General features: G+C 38.8%; 1 protein-coding gene across 1 annotated transcript; it reads left to right on the top strand.

The window, feature by feature from the left end:
* The first annotated feature begins 4,017 nt into the window (after positions 1-4,017).
* On the top strand, positions 4,018-13,208 carry LOC308697954 (progranulin-like). The gene is made up of 7 exons (XM_081377691.1): positions 4,018-4,263; positions 9,418-9,462; positions 9,556-9,662; positions 9,840-10,034; positions 10,117-10,254; positions 10,616-10,727; positions 10,852-13,208. The coding sequence occupies exons 1-7, from the start codon at positions 4,230-4,232 to the stop codon at positions 10,863-10,865; spliced, it is 645 nt and encodes a 214-aa protein (XP_081233817.1). The 5' UTR covers positions 4,018-4,229; the 3' UTR covers positions 10,866-13,208.
* The last annotated feature ends 1,968 nt before the right edge of the window (positions 13,209-15,176 follow it).

Genomic DNA, 15,176 nt, shown 5'->3' with positions numbered 1-15,176 from the left:
ATTTGAGATCATAATATGGCACTTTAAAACTCAGCTATACAGAACTACAGCCCAGAAATGTCAGCACTAAACACTTTAGGGGGAAAAAAAACATAGCTGCCCTTGAAATTGTTTATAAAATGGACGTTGCGATAGATTTTTCTCCCCTATTGTGACGTATATCCGTGTGAAAGCTTGTCAAACAAGAAAAAAATGTAAGGCGGGGCTTGATTTCCACTGGGAAATTATTGGATGGTTGTGGTTTGCTAATGTTGTGATGTCATGTGAGTGACAGGTTGTCCCGCCCTCGCGTCAGTAAAAACGTAAACAGAGATGAGAAGATGTTGCTGCAAGAGGGAGGGGAAGTTATTTTGATTAAAGATTTTGAGGACACATAAAGTGAACAGATAAATCATTTATAATAAATAGGGCAATATTCCATTAAAAATAATGGTCAATTTTGATTTCATGGTGACCCCCCCCCCCCCACACACACACACACACACACACACACACACACACACACACACACACAAAGGGGAACAAATTATTTTAAGATATAACAATTATTTTCTATGCGCAGTTTGTCATTGATGTACGGCTCTGTAAAAACTGCTCCATCTGAAAGCACTGTGAGCTTGAGTCACTTATAATGTGCATTTGAAAAAACAACACGCGTCAAACATCTTTCCAAAACATGAGAAGCATTTATGAACCTCTTGTCCAACAACAGACAACATCTAATAACATACATTTACTCCAAACCAGAGAATGTCAAATAGGAAGAGAATTGGCACTCTCTGCTTTTCTGGACTGGCTGCAGTAACACGTCTCTGTCCATGCGGGGGCGCTCGCAGGCGAGTGCAGAATGAATGGAGGTCTATGGCGAAAAACCCTCAAAATCCACTTTTCTCAGGATATAATTTTTTGTCTAGTAATTTGAATGTTGTATTCGAAAGGAGATGCAAAGAAATTACACATTGCTGGGTGTTAGATTTTTTAGAGTCACTTATTTGGTTTAAAAAGTCTTTTAAAATGTCAATTAGCAGAATGCTAGCGTGTTATGGGCAACAACAACTCAACCTGTAAGAAATCGAAAAGAAATAAGTACACGTTTATTCAACTTTCGACCTATAACCCATGTGAACTTGCAAAACCTACAATAAAATCTGAGATTTCTCAAAGGCAATCGGGTGAAAGAGACTCCCATTCAGTCTGCACTTGCCCGCGATCACCTCCAGTGGAATTCTAATGGAACTGCAACCAAGATCGATACAATGGGGCTAATAGGAAGTGCCAAGGCTCTCCGTAGACGGGCTCTGTCCAAACTCACTTCATAACGACAGTTGAGCATCCTTCTGTGAGATGATGTGCTTTTTTATACAGAATACGCGTTTCAATCTTCTATTTATTCAGCTACAGTGATAGGGATTTCCTGGAATGATGCGCATTATTGTACTTCTGTGGTGGGGCATATTTATCGTGTTTGCATGAGAGCGCCCTCTGGCGTTCAAATGGGGCAGTATTTACTACCAATCAGCCACACTCCACTGACAAGCTGTGCATAAAATAATCGCATCCTTTGCCAAATTGTGTGTGGTTTTATTGTGATTAATCGTTCAAAAAAGCAGCACTCCATCAAAACCAATGTTACTCATGTAAATGAAGCAGAAACAACGCAACCTCTTCGTCCGTTTTCGGGCCTTTCCACTTAGGTCCCTCCAGTGCTGGGAAGCTTTTCTAATATTGACATGGCTCCTAAAGCTCTTGCCTCATCATAACCCTTCTTTTTCCAGTGATATTCCTCTGAGCTTTTCTCTTTTGTAATGTCTCTCAGCCATCTCTCTTTCTACAGTCTTTCTTCAAATCTCCCTCTTGCTCACTCTCTCTCCTCCCCCATCATGAATGTATACGCCTTCTACTGCTGATTGGCTACAAGTGTGTTGTGGTGCTCGGTCTGATCCACTTTTCCAACAGCGTTTCTCAGAAATCGCTTACTGCACCTTTAAGGTTACAAAGACATGCATGTGAGGGATTGGCGCAAAACTGAAAGCTATGGAAAAATCCAGCATTTATCCCAACTTTTATTTTGGAATTCTAGATCTATAAATGCAAAACTGATGGAATTAGACAACATGGTGAGGCTCGGCGAGCTTTGAAGAAGGCCTTCTTGGAGAGAGTGGTGCGCTGCATAGCTGAGAGCTGGATTTGACATCCTTGATTTCCTGTCACTGGTAGTCACATGCCGAGTGTGTGGGCGAGATAGCTGAGTGAAAGTGGAATGCGTTAAAGAGGCGAGGCAGAAGTGCAGACGTCGCAGTCTCTCTCACTCTCACACACATAGACACTACTGTTCTTACTGTGTGAGCCGTTACGAAGAAAAGAATGTGGAGACGTTTTCAGGCAGAGCTGTGCAACAAGTCATCAGGGCGGGCAGGATGAGGCAAAGTACTTAGAGAATGAGGGAAATGTGCTTGATGTGAAAAAATAAATCACTTATGTATGTACACACATTGATATTTGAATAATTCATCTATACTGCGTATACTGTTCCCAAAGTATGCAAATTAATAAATACAACACACAAATTATATACATGTATGTGTGTATGTGTACATGTGCATAAGTTATTAGTGAGATTATGTTCAAAGCCCAAGATTGCTTTGCTAGGATAGCTCCGCTCCCTGCCATCCTATCTAGAGGCTCTAGTTATCCCTTCCTCCTTTCTGTATATTTTGTTTTTTATCTGTTTATGAATGGAGTCTCCACGCATTTTCTGTGTAGAAAATATAGAGCAAGCTAGTAAAAATTATGCAGGTAAACCTCACTCCTCTGGCCTCAAGAGGTGTAGCTGATGCTAGAGACTGCAGTAGAGTAGAGACGGTAGTGTCCTTACTAGCTCCTTGTTTACATCCATGCCAGAGAGGACGCATGGAGCAGGTCGAGTAGGACCGGTTACATTTGGTGCCGTGACCTGGATAGGAGTAAGGTTTAGAGGGGTGAGTGTAACAGAGGCCAGCTAGTATGAGTTGTGAGGGTAAACTTCACTCCACTGGCTTCATGAAGCACGGTAGAGACTCTGGTCTTTAGTGTCCTTGTTAGTGCGCCAACCTCCCATGCTGGAGACGCTGACTCGAATCCGGCTTGGAGCAGGTCGTGAAGGATTGGTTACACGTATTCATCTTAACCAGAAAAAAAGAGATAGGGCACAAGCACTGTACCAAAACCTTGTATTTTTCCTCGTTAGGTGTTAGACATAGTAGAGAATGTTCCCATAATGCACTGCAACAAGCTCAGTGAAAAAAAATTAACCCAAGATAAAATCAAGATCCCCTAACTTTATCTCCATACTGAAATCCCAGATGGCTAAAGAGTGATTAATCTTTTAAAAATCCTTTAAAATATTTGTGTCCTGGACGCTGAGAGCGTGGGGACTGTAGTACGCGTAGACTTTTAAAAAGTTTACCTCAAGTGTGTAATATGAATAAATAATGCTCATAATCGGCTGTTGAGATAGTATTCTCAAGTGAAATGAGTAGAAGCTTGGACGAGGTCACGCAACAAGCGGATAGTCTATTCTCCTGTGCGCTTTGCATGGGGAGTGGCTGTATTTGTATTTGTATATAAAGCATTCCAAAATATCACTTATGAGGTTCAATTTCAGTCAGGATTATGCCTTGAGTTCAGCAACAGAGTTAGCCTATAGTATGACAGTGTAAAAACATGCAGCTTCAGCCATGACTAAGTACATTCACGCATTCTTACGCCAAAGACCATCAGTCAAACACAGCATTAAGAAACGTGGGAGGAAAACTACAGCAGAATATGACGTCAGTATGGCTGAAACCTCCAGAGTGCATTGGCACAGGGCCGCATGTACAGTCATGTCATTAAGATTGGACGTGCCGGATGATTATCTCAGGGTCTCACATGTTGTGGGATAAAATCCTGCCGTTGTGGGGAAAATAACTGACCAGTGAAAGTGCCAACCAGATTGCCTGACTGCAATGATAATCAAGAGAAGCGGAGCCTTTTCCCAGCTGCAAGTGTGAGGCACTGTAGGGGCTCGAGTCTCGATGTTGGCTCCTAGTGTGAGTTAGTGCTGAGAGTCTGCAGCTGGAGCTTTTGGCCTCGGAGCGGAGTGCGTCTGACAGGGAGGACTTCGATGTGTTTCTGCTGGAAGAACAGGGTCTTATTGCTAGTGTAGGGCAGTGAAAAGCAACACCTCACCTGCAAAACTGACCTGACACATGACCTGCATTATCCATATGTGTGTTCTTTGTGGTAAGTAACAGACGTTTAAAGGCCCACTGAAGTGCCTTGGAACGTGCAGCTTTGTATGATGTGCTGTCGTAATTTCAGCTGAAACAGGAAGCTAAGGCAGGACATATTGAATGCTCCGTGACGTGTCAACGGTCGCTTTGGCCAGGTGGTATTTATAGCAAAGGGAGCGGGATGCTTTAGATTCTAGAGAGCATTTGATTGGACAGAAGATGTGATGAGAAGCTGAAGTCTGTGATGATGTCATAAAAATCAGTGATCCATTTTAGCGGAAGTAAGAGACAAAGAAAAAAAATCTCCTAAATGCAAAATTTTGTCATTGTTTTAGAATAGAATAGAATAGAATAGAATGAGGCATTTATATAGCGCTTTCATATGTACTACTGTACACCCAAAGCGCTTTGCAATCATATCAGGGGACCTCTCCTCAACCACCACCAGTGTGCAGCATCCACTTGGATGATGCGACGGCAGCCACAGTACAACGGCACCAGTGGATAGGTGGAGAGAGGAGAGAGAGTGATAGAGCCAATTCAATGTAAGGGGATTATCAGGAGGCCATGATTGGTAAGGGCTGATGGGTGGAATGTGGCCAGGACACCGGGGTTACACCCCTACTCTTTAGAAAATGCCATGGGATTTTTTAATGACCACAGAGAGTCAGGACCTCGGTTTTACATCTCTTTTGACAGTATAGTGTCCCCGTCACTACACTGGGGCATTAGGACCCACAAAGACACAGGGTGAGCGCCCCCTACTGGCCTCACTAACACCTCTTCCAGCAGCAACCTGGTTTTCTCAGGAGGTCTCCAGGTATCCAGGTACTAACCAGGCTCAGCCCTGCTTAGCTTCAGTCTTGGGCTACAGGGTGATATGGCTGCTGGCGTATGCTGGTTTTAGAGCACACTAGCTTATTCATAACCCTAAGGTTAACATATCCATGCTAAAAGCTACAAAAACTCAAATTTTGATTTCAGGGGGCCTTTAAAGGGTTAGTTCACCCAAAAATGAAAATTCTGTCATTAATTACTCACCCTCATGTTGTTCCAACCCCGTAAGACTTTCGTTCATCTTCGGAACAAAAATTAAGATATTTTTTATGAAATCTGAGAGCTTGACTGCAGGCTTATGGACACCTTAACTTGCTGGCCCAGAAAATGTATTAAAGACATCGTTAATATAGTCCAAGTGACTCCAGTGGCTCAATCTTAAGTTTATAAAATGACGAGAATACTTTTTGTGCACAAAAACAAACAAAAATAACGACTTTACCTCGAGTCTTTATCTCTCTGGACCTCGAGTCTTTTTACGTAGTGTTTAAGCGTAGCGCGTCGGTGTTGCACGTCACCACGTAGGCTCACTATTGGGCGACTCTGGTCATGTGTGATACGTGGTGACGTGAAACACAGACGCGCTACGCTATTACACAACGTAAAAAAAACTCGAGGTCCAGAGAGAAGGAAATGAAAAGTGGAATAAAGTCGTTATTTTTGTTTGTTTTTGCGCACAAAAAGTTTTCTCGTCGCTTTATAAACTTAAGATTGAGCCACTGGAGTCACTTGGACTATATTAACGATGTCTTTAATACATTTTCTGGGCCAGCAAGTTATAATGTCTTAGAAGCCTATGGAGGAGTGATCAGCTCTTAGATTTCATCAAAAATATCTTAATTTGTGTTCCGAAGATGAACGAAAGTCTTACGCGGTTGGAACAACATGAGGGTGAGTAATTACTGACAGAATTTTCATTTTTGGGTGAACTAACCCTTTAAGGAAGTCTGAGTGCAAAACAAGTGAAATAATACGACATATAGGCCTATTTTAAAAAATGAGGATTCTGAGAAACTAAATTTGTGTAGATAAATATGTGTCTACAAATACAATACACAAATGTACAGATGTCACAGAGGGCAAACTGCATTAACGTTTTGACTATGCAAACATCAAACATTTAGTAACTTACTCTTTGCGCTATAAGGCAAGTGCACCTTTAAGTTGCGACTATCCATGTTCTTGGCTCATTTTAACCAGATCATTGAATCAGTGAGTTGTTGACTCGGAATCAGTCCGATTCACGAATGAATCATTCAGATGTGATATGTTAACCAATTCAGCAGGTTCTTTGGAAAGAATCAACTCGTTCACGAATTATCATCTACCAACCCGAACCCTAACATCTAATAACCTAAGAGTCTACAGTCAACTAATACTTTAATGAGAGTTGGTTGACATGTAGTTGCAAAGTTACTTATAGTCAGTAGACTGTCTAAAGTGGACCATCGAAATAGTGTAACCCTAAGGTGCAATACCTCATCTTCATTGAGGTGGCTCAGAGTCAGAGTCACAGTGGCCTCCCTCCAGTCTCTCTTGGCTCAGGCCGTGTCTTTCCATCCTGCACAGTGTCAGCTCAGAGGACCAATGCTCAACACAACTATCCAAGCAAGTGTCAAAGTGTGCAAGCCATTGCAAAAAGAAAAATGAGCATACATACTCATGTAGATGCAAGCACACATAGATACACTCACATCTCTAACGTCTGCCTTTGTCACTGTACAGGAGACGACCCTCCTGTTTTCCTGTGAAGCTCAACACACACTGCAGTTCAGTAGACATATACGCAGTGATTCAATGACGCCATCTTGAGGATGATTGTGGTACACACAGACTGATAAATGGCTGAGCAGAGAAGAGTATTAGAGTATCTACACAGGACGTTCAACCTCTCACACAGTCAAAAAATACAAAAAAGGGACCATGCAGTACATTTCTAAATAGTTATATAAAAAATAAGGCACACTACCATTCAATTTTTGCATGCTCAACAAGGATGCATTTTCTTTCATGAAAAATACAGTAAAAACAGTAAAATTGTGAAATAGCATTGCAATATCATATAACCGTTTTATATTTTAATGTATTTTAAAATTTAATTTATTCCTGTGATGCAAACCTGATTTTTTTTTCAGCATCATTACTCCAGTCTTCAGTGTCACATGATCCTTCAGAAACCATTTTAATATGCTGATTTGCTGCTCAAAAAACATTTCTGATTAATATCAATGTTGACAAAAGTTATGCTGCTTAATATTTTGGGTAAACCATGATACATTTTTCTCAGGATTCTTTGACGAATAGAACGTTCAGAAGAGCATCGGGGTCCTGTCACTCGGCCCTCTGTATACGGTTTCATGACAGGATCCTGAAACTTATGTTCCTGTCCTTGTATTGTTTGCGGTTGGCATCCACTCGGCTTCAGGGGTATTTCCCCTTGGCTGTGCTTTCTTGTCATTTGTCCTGTTTGGAGCATGTCTGGATCCTGACTTCCTATCTTGTTTGGTTTCGCTCCTGTGTTGGGATCCAGATGCCCATTCTCCATGTCTGTTCTGTGTTCTTGTGCACATTGCGGGGGTTGTTTCCCTTGTCATGTGTTGTTCCTGTTTTGAGCACATGGCTTATGACTGTTCGTTTGCCATTGCTCTTGTCCTGTTTGAGCACACGGACTGTGATCGTGTTCACTGGCCTTGTGCTTTTGTTTTGTCATGTTTGGTGTGAGCACATGGCTTCTGTCATGCTGGTTTCTATGTGCCGTGTGCTCTCCTGACTAATGCCTTGATCCCACCCCATTGTTAACCCAATTTGGTTCATTTGACAAATTTTTCTCCCTTATTGTAGCTCCCTGGCTTAAAAAAGGTGGATGCCTTGTTTCCTTCCCCATTTAATCTCCCTGTGTTCTATGTCCTGCCAGTTCGTTGTGGTTGTTTCCCGTTGCGGATGTATCCCTGCAAGTTTAGGTGTTCCTGTCTTGCCCTGCCGTGTCCTGTCTTGTCCTGTCCTGTCCGGCCTTGCTGTGAATTGATGAATGTTTATATGTGAATAATATTCAATCTGTTGAGCAATGAGTCTCTTTAGAAAATTTGGACAAAGCTACTCAATTCATAGTTTTACAATCTCTTTATGAACTTTTTGAAGCGTCACAGTGTTGTGTAGCTGTCTATGGAGGGACAGAAATTGCTCAGACTTTATCAAAAAGATCTTCAGAAGATGAACGTAATCTTACCGGTTTGGAACAACATGAGAGTGAGTAATTGATAAAATAATTTTAATTTTTGGGTGAACTATCCCTTTAAATAATCCGGACTTGGGTTCGCCAATTTGCCAACTGTGGACATTTATTACAGCTTGTTAAACTATAATAATCTTTCAACCATATGCAAATGATAAAAATACAGAGAAATGAGATTGTGTCCACTGACAGAACAGTAAAAACACTTCTGCTATTGTATGAGAAAACTGCATAAGCCATGAGGCAATGCATTGTTTTTGTCTTTCTTGTTTGCTCCTGACCTCGACAAAGTGAAAATTTCCACATCATAAAAAGTTAGTTTTCTTGTGATCTTGATGCAATTTTCTTGTGATTTCAACATAACGAAAATTTTATTCCCATGATCTCGAAATAAGCATCTGACCTGTTATCAAACAGCAGCACTAAATAAATTGCCTATTAGGAGCACCGTACCGTAGCGCTGTAGACTTATAACATCGGACACAACCATGTCCTACATGATGAATAAAACTCACAAACATGACACTTGTAAATAAAATGTTAAAATTAAATTATAATTTTATATAAATTTATTTAAAACAGATGAGAAAAATACAAGGAGCTGTCTGAGGCTCAAATCAGCATATTAGAAGGATTTCCGAAGGATCATGTGACACTTTAGACTGAAGTAATGATGCTGAAAATTCAGCTTTGATCACAGGGATAAATTACATTTAAAATATAGGTTACACTTTATTTTAAGGTGTCATTATTACAGTGTAATTATATATTTAAGTACTCAGTAATATTAAGCAACTACATGTACTTTAGGGTTAGGGTAGGATCAAGATTTGGTTATGCATCATTTACTGTTATTACTATGGTAAATACATGTAACATATAAGTAACAAGGACACTGTAAAATAAAGTGTTACCAAAATATATTAAAATAGAACACAGTTATTTATTTGTAAAAATATACATTTTTTAACTGGTTTGAATTATTAATTGAGAATTTAGTTTTAAAAGTATGTGTTTGGATGAGAGGAAGTGATCCTCTCACCGCTGTAAGTTTCTGTCTTTCTCCCATTCCCATACCTTTATATCCTATTACAGCCTGTTCATACAAGGACTTCTGCCTGTTTAAAAACTCAGAAATTGGTATGCAAATTTGAATTCATTCTCATTTTTTATTTTAACAAATCGAGGGAGGAATTGAAATAACTATTTATGAGAAATTTCCTGTTTTTACAGTGGGAGGAGCCGTGTGTGTATATACATATTATATATATATAATAGACACAGTCAGAACATCACAGGACAGCAGGAAAACACAATCCACAGAGAAGAGACCCGGCAAGGTAAATGTTCTTATTCTCATTGTCAATCAATCTTTTCGACTTTAGACTTTGTCACATTATCAGTAACATCACGTTAAAAGCAGATAAAAAAAAGTTCCAAACCATTTTTTTAATCATTTCTAAAAAATAAAAGAAATGCAGTATATTATTAATAATATTTTGATGTGCTATTTCCAGATGGTTCCAGTGTTGCTGTTCCTCATGGCAGCTCTTGTAGCTGCAGAGCCGCTGATGGATCTCTCAGACCCTGATAGCGAGTCTGATAGTGAGTCTGTCTCTGTGGTGCACTGTGATGCTTCTACTGCGTGTCCTGATGGAACAACGTGTTGTCTGAGTCCTTATGGAGTTTGGTCCTGCTGTCCGTTCTCAATGGTAAGTGAATGGAAATGCGGAATTGTTTTATACTCCAATCATAATAGGGTGTAATGTTGTCTTTTTCTGCCTGTTACTTCAGGGTCAGTGCTGTAGAGATGGACTTCATTGCTGTCCGGCTGGTTTTCTCTGCGATTCCACATCGACTCAGTGTTTGAGGGGGTGGTTAAGACTGTCTTCTTCTCCTCAGCCGGCCTCCAAAGCGATCCAGAAAACTCAGGTATGTCAGTACTCTGCCTATGACTGCAAAGTAAAGCAACCTACAACTAGTAAAGCAACCTGTCATGTTACACTGATCTGACGATAAAAAAGGAATGTGATATGACTTTTGTAACAATTAAAGAAATGTTTATTTTCTCGATTATCATAATTTCAGTTTCTCCCTCCATTTGCTAAAATAAACAATAGGGCAATGAATTCTGGGCGGTTTAAAAGCAGAAATGTGCTTCAGTTAATTATATTATTAGGCTATTTAAATTTGAGCTGTAAAATTTGAAATGGTTCTTTTAGAGATTTTTCTAAGAAGGTGAGTTTCTGGTTATGCATTTACTAACATAATTCCTGTGAATGGAAATGAGCAGGCTCTCGAAAGGCAGACCCAGACTGAGACTGTTCACTGTGAAGGAAACATCTACTGCCCAGCTGAGAAGTTCTGCTGCAAGACAGCATCTGGCCAGTGGGGGTGCTGCAGCGGTAACGCTAACTCCATCTTGCTCTATTAATCATGCCTAATCATCAAGCCAAAATAAATGTGGATGAATTATAGATTTAATAAACCTACCTGTATAATTATAATACAATAAACTATTTTTTATAGGGTTGGTGTTGTAAGGAAACAACTTCCATGACTTCTTATCAAAGACTATCAAAGTGCGAGACTGACTAGCCCAACATCCAAACTAAATTCATGTGAATTTTTAATCATCCATCTATACATGGTATTTTGTTCATGACTGAATAAAGGTTTATGAGTGAATCTTTTAAGGGAAGTTAAAGTCACTGAATTATTCATATTTTTGTTCACTGAAGTCTCCTCAGCTAGGCTACATTCAGAATAGAAAAGACTACTGACCATACTGACTTACTGTTGTTGTAGCATAGGCCTATACTGTGCATAGTCTATACAGGAAAAATCTGTCAAATAAAACGGTAAAATTCAATTTTTTACAGTGTACTATGTATTGTTTCTGTATGCATTGAACATAAAAAGATGATTAGGCCATTGGAGCAAAATTAGTTCATGTGACAAAATGCTAATAATGCTACATTGGTTATGTGGTCTACTATAATATGTTAATGTTCAAAAAACAGTTTTCACCCTCTGTCTGAACGCCCTGTTTTATGTCGTGTACGGGGCAATTCCACGCAAAACTGTCACATCCATAACGCAAACACTATGCCATGGTATTTAGTTGCCGTTATGGATGTGACAGTTTTGCGCGGATTTGCCCATACACAGAACACGCTGAACAATATTAGCCTCGAGTTTCACTAACCAACAGATTTGTTAAAATCATTAACAAATCCCCAAAATCTGAGGCAAACCAATGCTCGTTCACGTGAGTGACAATTCGTGTAGTGTGTCTATATCAATGCAATACCGATGCGTCGCTGATACCTTTATTTAGCATGGTAAATATTTTGGACCTGTCAGCAACTCATGCAGTGAGAAATGTGTTTTGACTACAGTCAGCGCAAAATACAGGGCAAGGGAAAGTTCAGGCGGAGGAGTCATAGACGTGCAGAACATCAGCAAGCATTAGCCTCTGCAAGAAACCATTCTCTTTTTCATGATGTTATATTAAAGTTCAGGAGGAGCACATTCAGATAATTAACTTAATTAACATGGGAGGAGCTCATTCAGTTAATCAACTATACAGCATACTGTTCTAGGACAGTTTTCCAGCAACCCTTCACCACCCCATCTTCTCACTTCTCACTATTCCTATCCCAACCTGGGATGGGGGAGTACTCTGGATTCGGGCTAAATTTCCTCCCCTCGGACAGCACGGCAAATACACATAACCTTTACTCTGGGTCACAAGCTTCTCACATGCATCATTTTAACAAGAAGAAATCCAGTCTTGTGCAAGTATCCAGCATGATCCTTAGTTATTTTCTGTATCACTTCTTGCATTTGTTGTCAACAATTCTGCCTATTGAAATGCAGTGTTGAGGAAAGTTACTTTTAAAAGTAATGCATTACAATATTGCATTACTCCCTAAAAAGTAACTAATTGTGTTACTTAATTACATTTATGGAAAGTAATGTGTTTAACGGTACTTTTGCATTACTTTTTCTCACCTGGGCTGGGCTTACTTGTTTGTTTTTTGATAACAAAAAACAAACGTTCTGTTTTTGGCAAATGTAGAGGCCCTTTCACACCAAAAGTACAAAAGCAAAAGGAAATGCAAATTCACACCTGTACAGTAGAGGGCGCCGCTCAAACAAATGCAGGTCAAGAAAGTTCAACACTCTTACTTCAGAAAAAAGAAGAAACTCAAAAGTGGTTTAACTTAAGTCATTTTTGCTTATTCGTATGGTTAAATTGGATCATCGATAATAAAGTGAGATTAAATGCACAAATTACATTTGTATTGTTTAACATATTTCATTTTTGCAGGTTTGCATAATATTGAGTTTGCATTTGCACTGTTTTTATTCATTTTTATCCGTGTGTGTGTGTGTGTGTGTGTGTGTGTGTGTGTGTGTGTGTGTGTGTGTGTGTGTGTGTGTGTGTGTGTGTGTGTGTGTGTGTGTGTGTGTGTGTGTGTGTGTGTGTGTGACATTTAGTTTAGCTATACACATTTTTTAGTTTAGCTATACACAATTATCTGGGACAGGAGAGCTGTCAGTCAAATGGCAAAAATCCAAGTTTACCATGCATCATCTCAGAGCAACAGTATACATGCTTGGAAATAAAGCTTCATGTATTTAATCCACATGGGCTGTATTCAAAACTGCATGCTTCCCTACAATATAGGGAAAACTATAGTTAAAATACATATATATATTTGGCATCAGTTTACCTAATTTTTTTTTTTTAAGAATTTTTGGTCCTGAATTAAAAAAAAATGTTTTCTATGATTTTTGACCTTCTTTTACCTCATGCATGTGTTGTACTGTATAAATTGTGGATGGATTTATAAACATTGAGAAATAAAGTTGAACAGAAATAAACACAACTCTACAGTAAATAATGAACAGAAAAAGAAATATTGCATATAAAATTATATCAAAATATGAACTTGTGCAATACAGTAAATGCTTACACTACCTTAAATGAATGAAAAGATGTGCTGTCCCAAATATTACAACAAAAAAAGGAGGTTTTGGCTCAGTTTACATAAGTGTATGTCACACATCCTTTCATTATAATATAAACTTTTTTACTGTTCAGATGTGTAGGTAACATCTTTAGTATTACAGAAATGTATCCTGTGTTGGGCTGAGGTTTTTAATTTATGGCAAGAAACCTTGCATAAGGCGGAAACTCAAAAACTGTCCCAATCATCCTTAATTCACAGCGATCCCCAGTAAATGCAGGCAAAGTTGTGTGTGTGTCAAATTGTACAAGCAATATTAGCAAAAAGACACATGTGCACACATAATCATTTTGATATAAACACTCACATCTCTTAACATCTTCCTCTATTGTCATTACATGAAATGTCCTTCCTGTTTTCCTGTGAAACACACTGGAGTTCAGTGATCAGTAGACAAACACAGTCACTCAATGGTGCCATCTTGAGGTTGATTGTGGTACAAAATGGGCATGAGCAAGATAAATATTCGTATTCTCAGAGTCAATAAATCTATTCTTGACTTTAGACCTTGTCACATTATTAGTATAATATAAATATTTGCAAATCTGATCAGCCACAGACTCATTCTGATAGTCTCTCGTTTTGTCTGATAATATCCATGAACATATCCAACATTGTCATTCTGGTCTTCCTCTGTAGTTATCTGTTAAAAAAAAAATCTGGAAGAATACACTTCTTACTTCTGTATTAAGTTTACAACTGTTTGATGAACTTTAACCTCTCTGTTAGCCTATACACTCTTGCAGGAATGACAGCTTTGTGATTTGAAGTGTGGGGAAAGTGGCAAGCATGAAAGGATGGAAGAATAACAGAAACACCAAATAAAAAAGTATCAGAGTAAAGTAATCAGGTACAAACTGACACTTTATTAACTACAAAAAAAAAACATGTTTTTAAGTTTTAAAATTAAGACAAAATATTAAGTTACAAATATATGCACCTCTGTAACCCAGAGCCAACAGAAACAGAACAATAGGCTTCAATGTAAGCTTCGGCTTGTAATGTATATAAACTTATTCCAGTATTGTGCCAAAACTAGCTTTGTAATATATACGATTTAATTGAGAAAGAAAGTTTAATTGTGTATTATGTAAAAAACACATGAATTATGTATGTATATTCTATGGGTTCCAAAATGGGTTGTGAAAAAGCATTTTGAGGAACTTTCAACCTATACAAACTATAAAAATACAAAGAAATGAGACTGTGCCACACTGACAGAACAGTACATTAAGACACTTCTGCTTTTGTATGAGAAAACTGCATAAGGCATGAGGCAATGCATTGTTTTTACTTTCTTGTTTGCTCCTGACCTCGACAAAGTGACTTTGACATCATTTTCTTGTGATTTCCACATCAGAAAAAGTTAGTTTTCGTTAGATTTCGACATAAACACCCGAAATGTTATTAAACGCCAGCACTATTTAAATTCTGTACCTTACACTCTTAAAAATAAAGATTCTTAATTGGCATCAATGGTTCCATGAAGAACCTTAAACATCAATGGAAACTTTCCATTGGACAAAAGGTTCTTAATAGTGGAAAAAGGTTCTTTAACTGTAGTCTGAGAAACCAAAAATGTCTTTGGGAAACCAAAAATGGTTCTTCAAGGCATCACTTTGAAACCCCCCTTTTGGACCCTTTATTTTTAAGAGTGTTGCCTATTGGGAGCACTGTACTTCTGCTGTAGATTGAGTTTTGATCAGAAGCTGTCCTACATGATGAATACAAATCCAAGAACCTCTATCTGAGGCTAAAATCAGCATATGAGAATGATTTCTGAAGGATCATGAGCAGAGACTATTTTCAAAAACA

The sequence above is a fragment of the Scardinius erythrophthalmus genome (genome assembly GCF_964197995.2).
Source record: "Scardinius erythrophthalmus genome assembly, chromosome: 10".
NCBI classification, from domain to species: domain Eukaryota; kingdom Metazoa; phylum Chordata; class Actinopteri; order Cypriniformes; family Leuciscidae; genus Scardinius; species Scardinius erythrophthalmus.
Note: the sequence above shows the minus strand (reverse complement) of the source record. Positions and strands in the feature narration are given on the sequence as shown.

Excerpts from the sequence above, each read along its gene's own strand:
- LOC308697954 (XM_081377691.1), top strand. The coding sequence starts at position 4,230 with ATGACCTGCATTATCCATATGTGTGTTCTTTGTG. Across the intron at positions 4,264-9,417 it reads CCATATGTGTGTTCTTTGTG|CCTGTTCATACAAGGACTTC; the intron begins GTAAGTAACAGA and ends ATCCTATTACAG. Across the intron at positions 10,255-10,615 it reads AAGCGATCCAGAAAACTCAG|GCTCTCGAAAGGCAGACCCA; the intron begins GTATGTCAGTAC and ends GGAAATGAGCAG.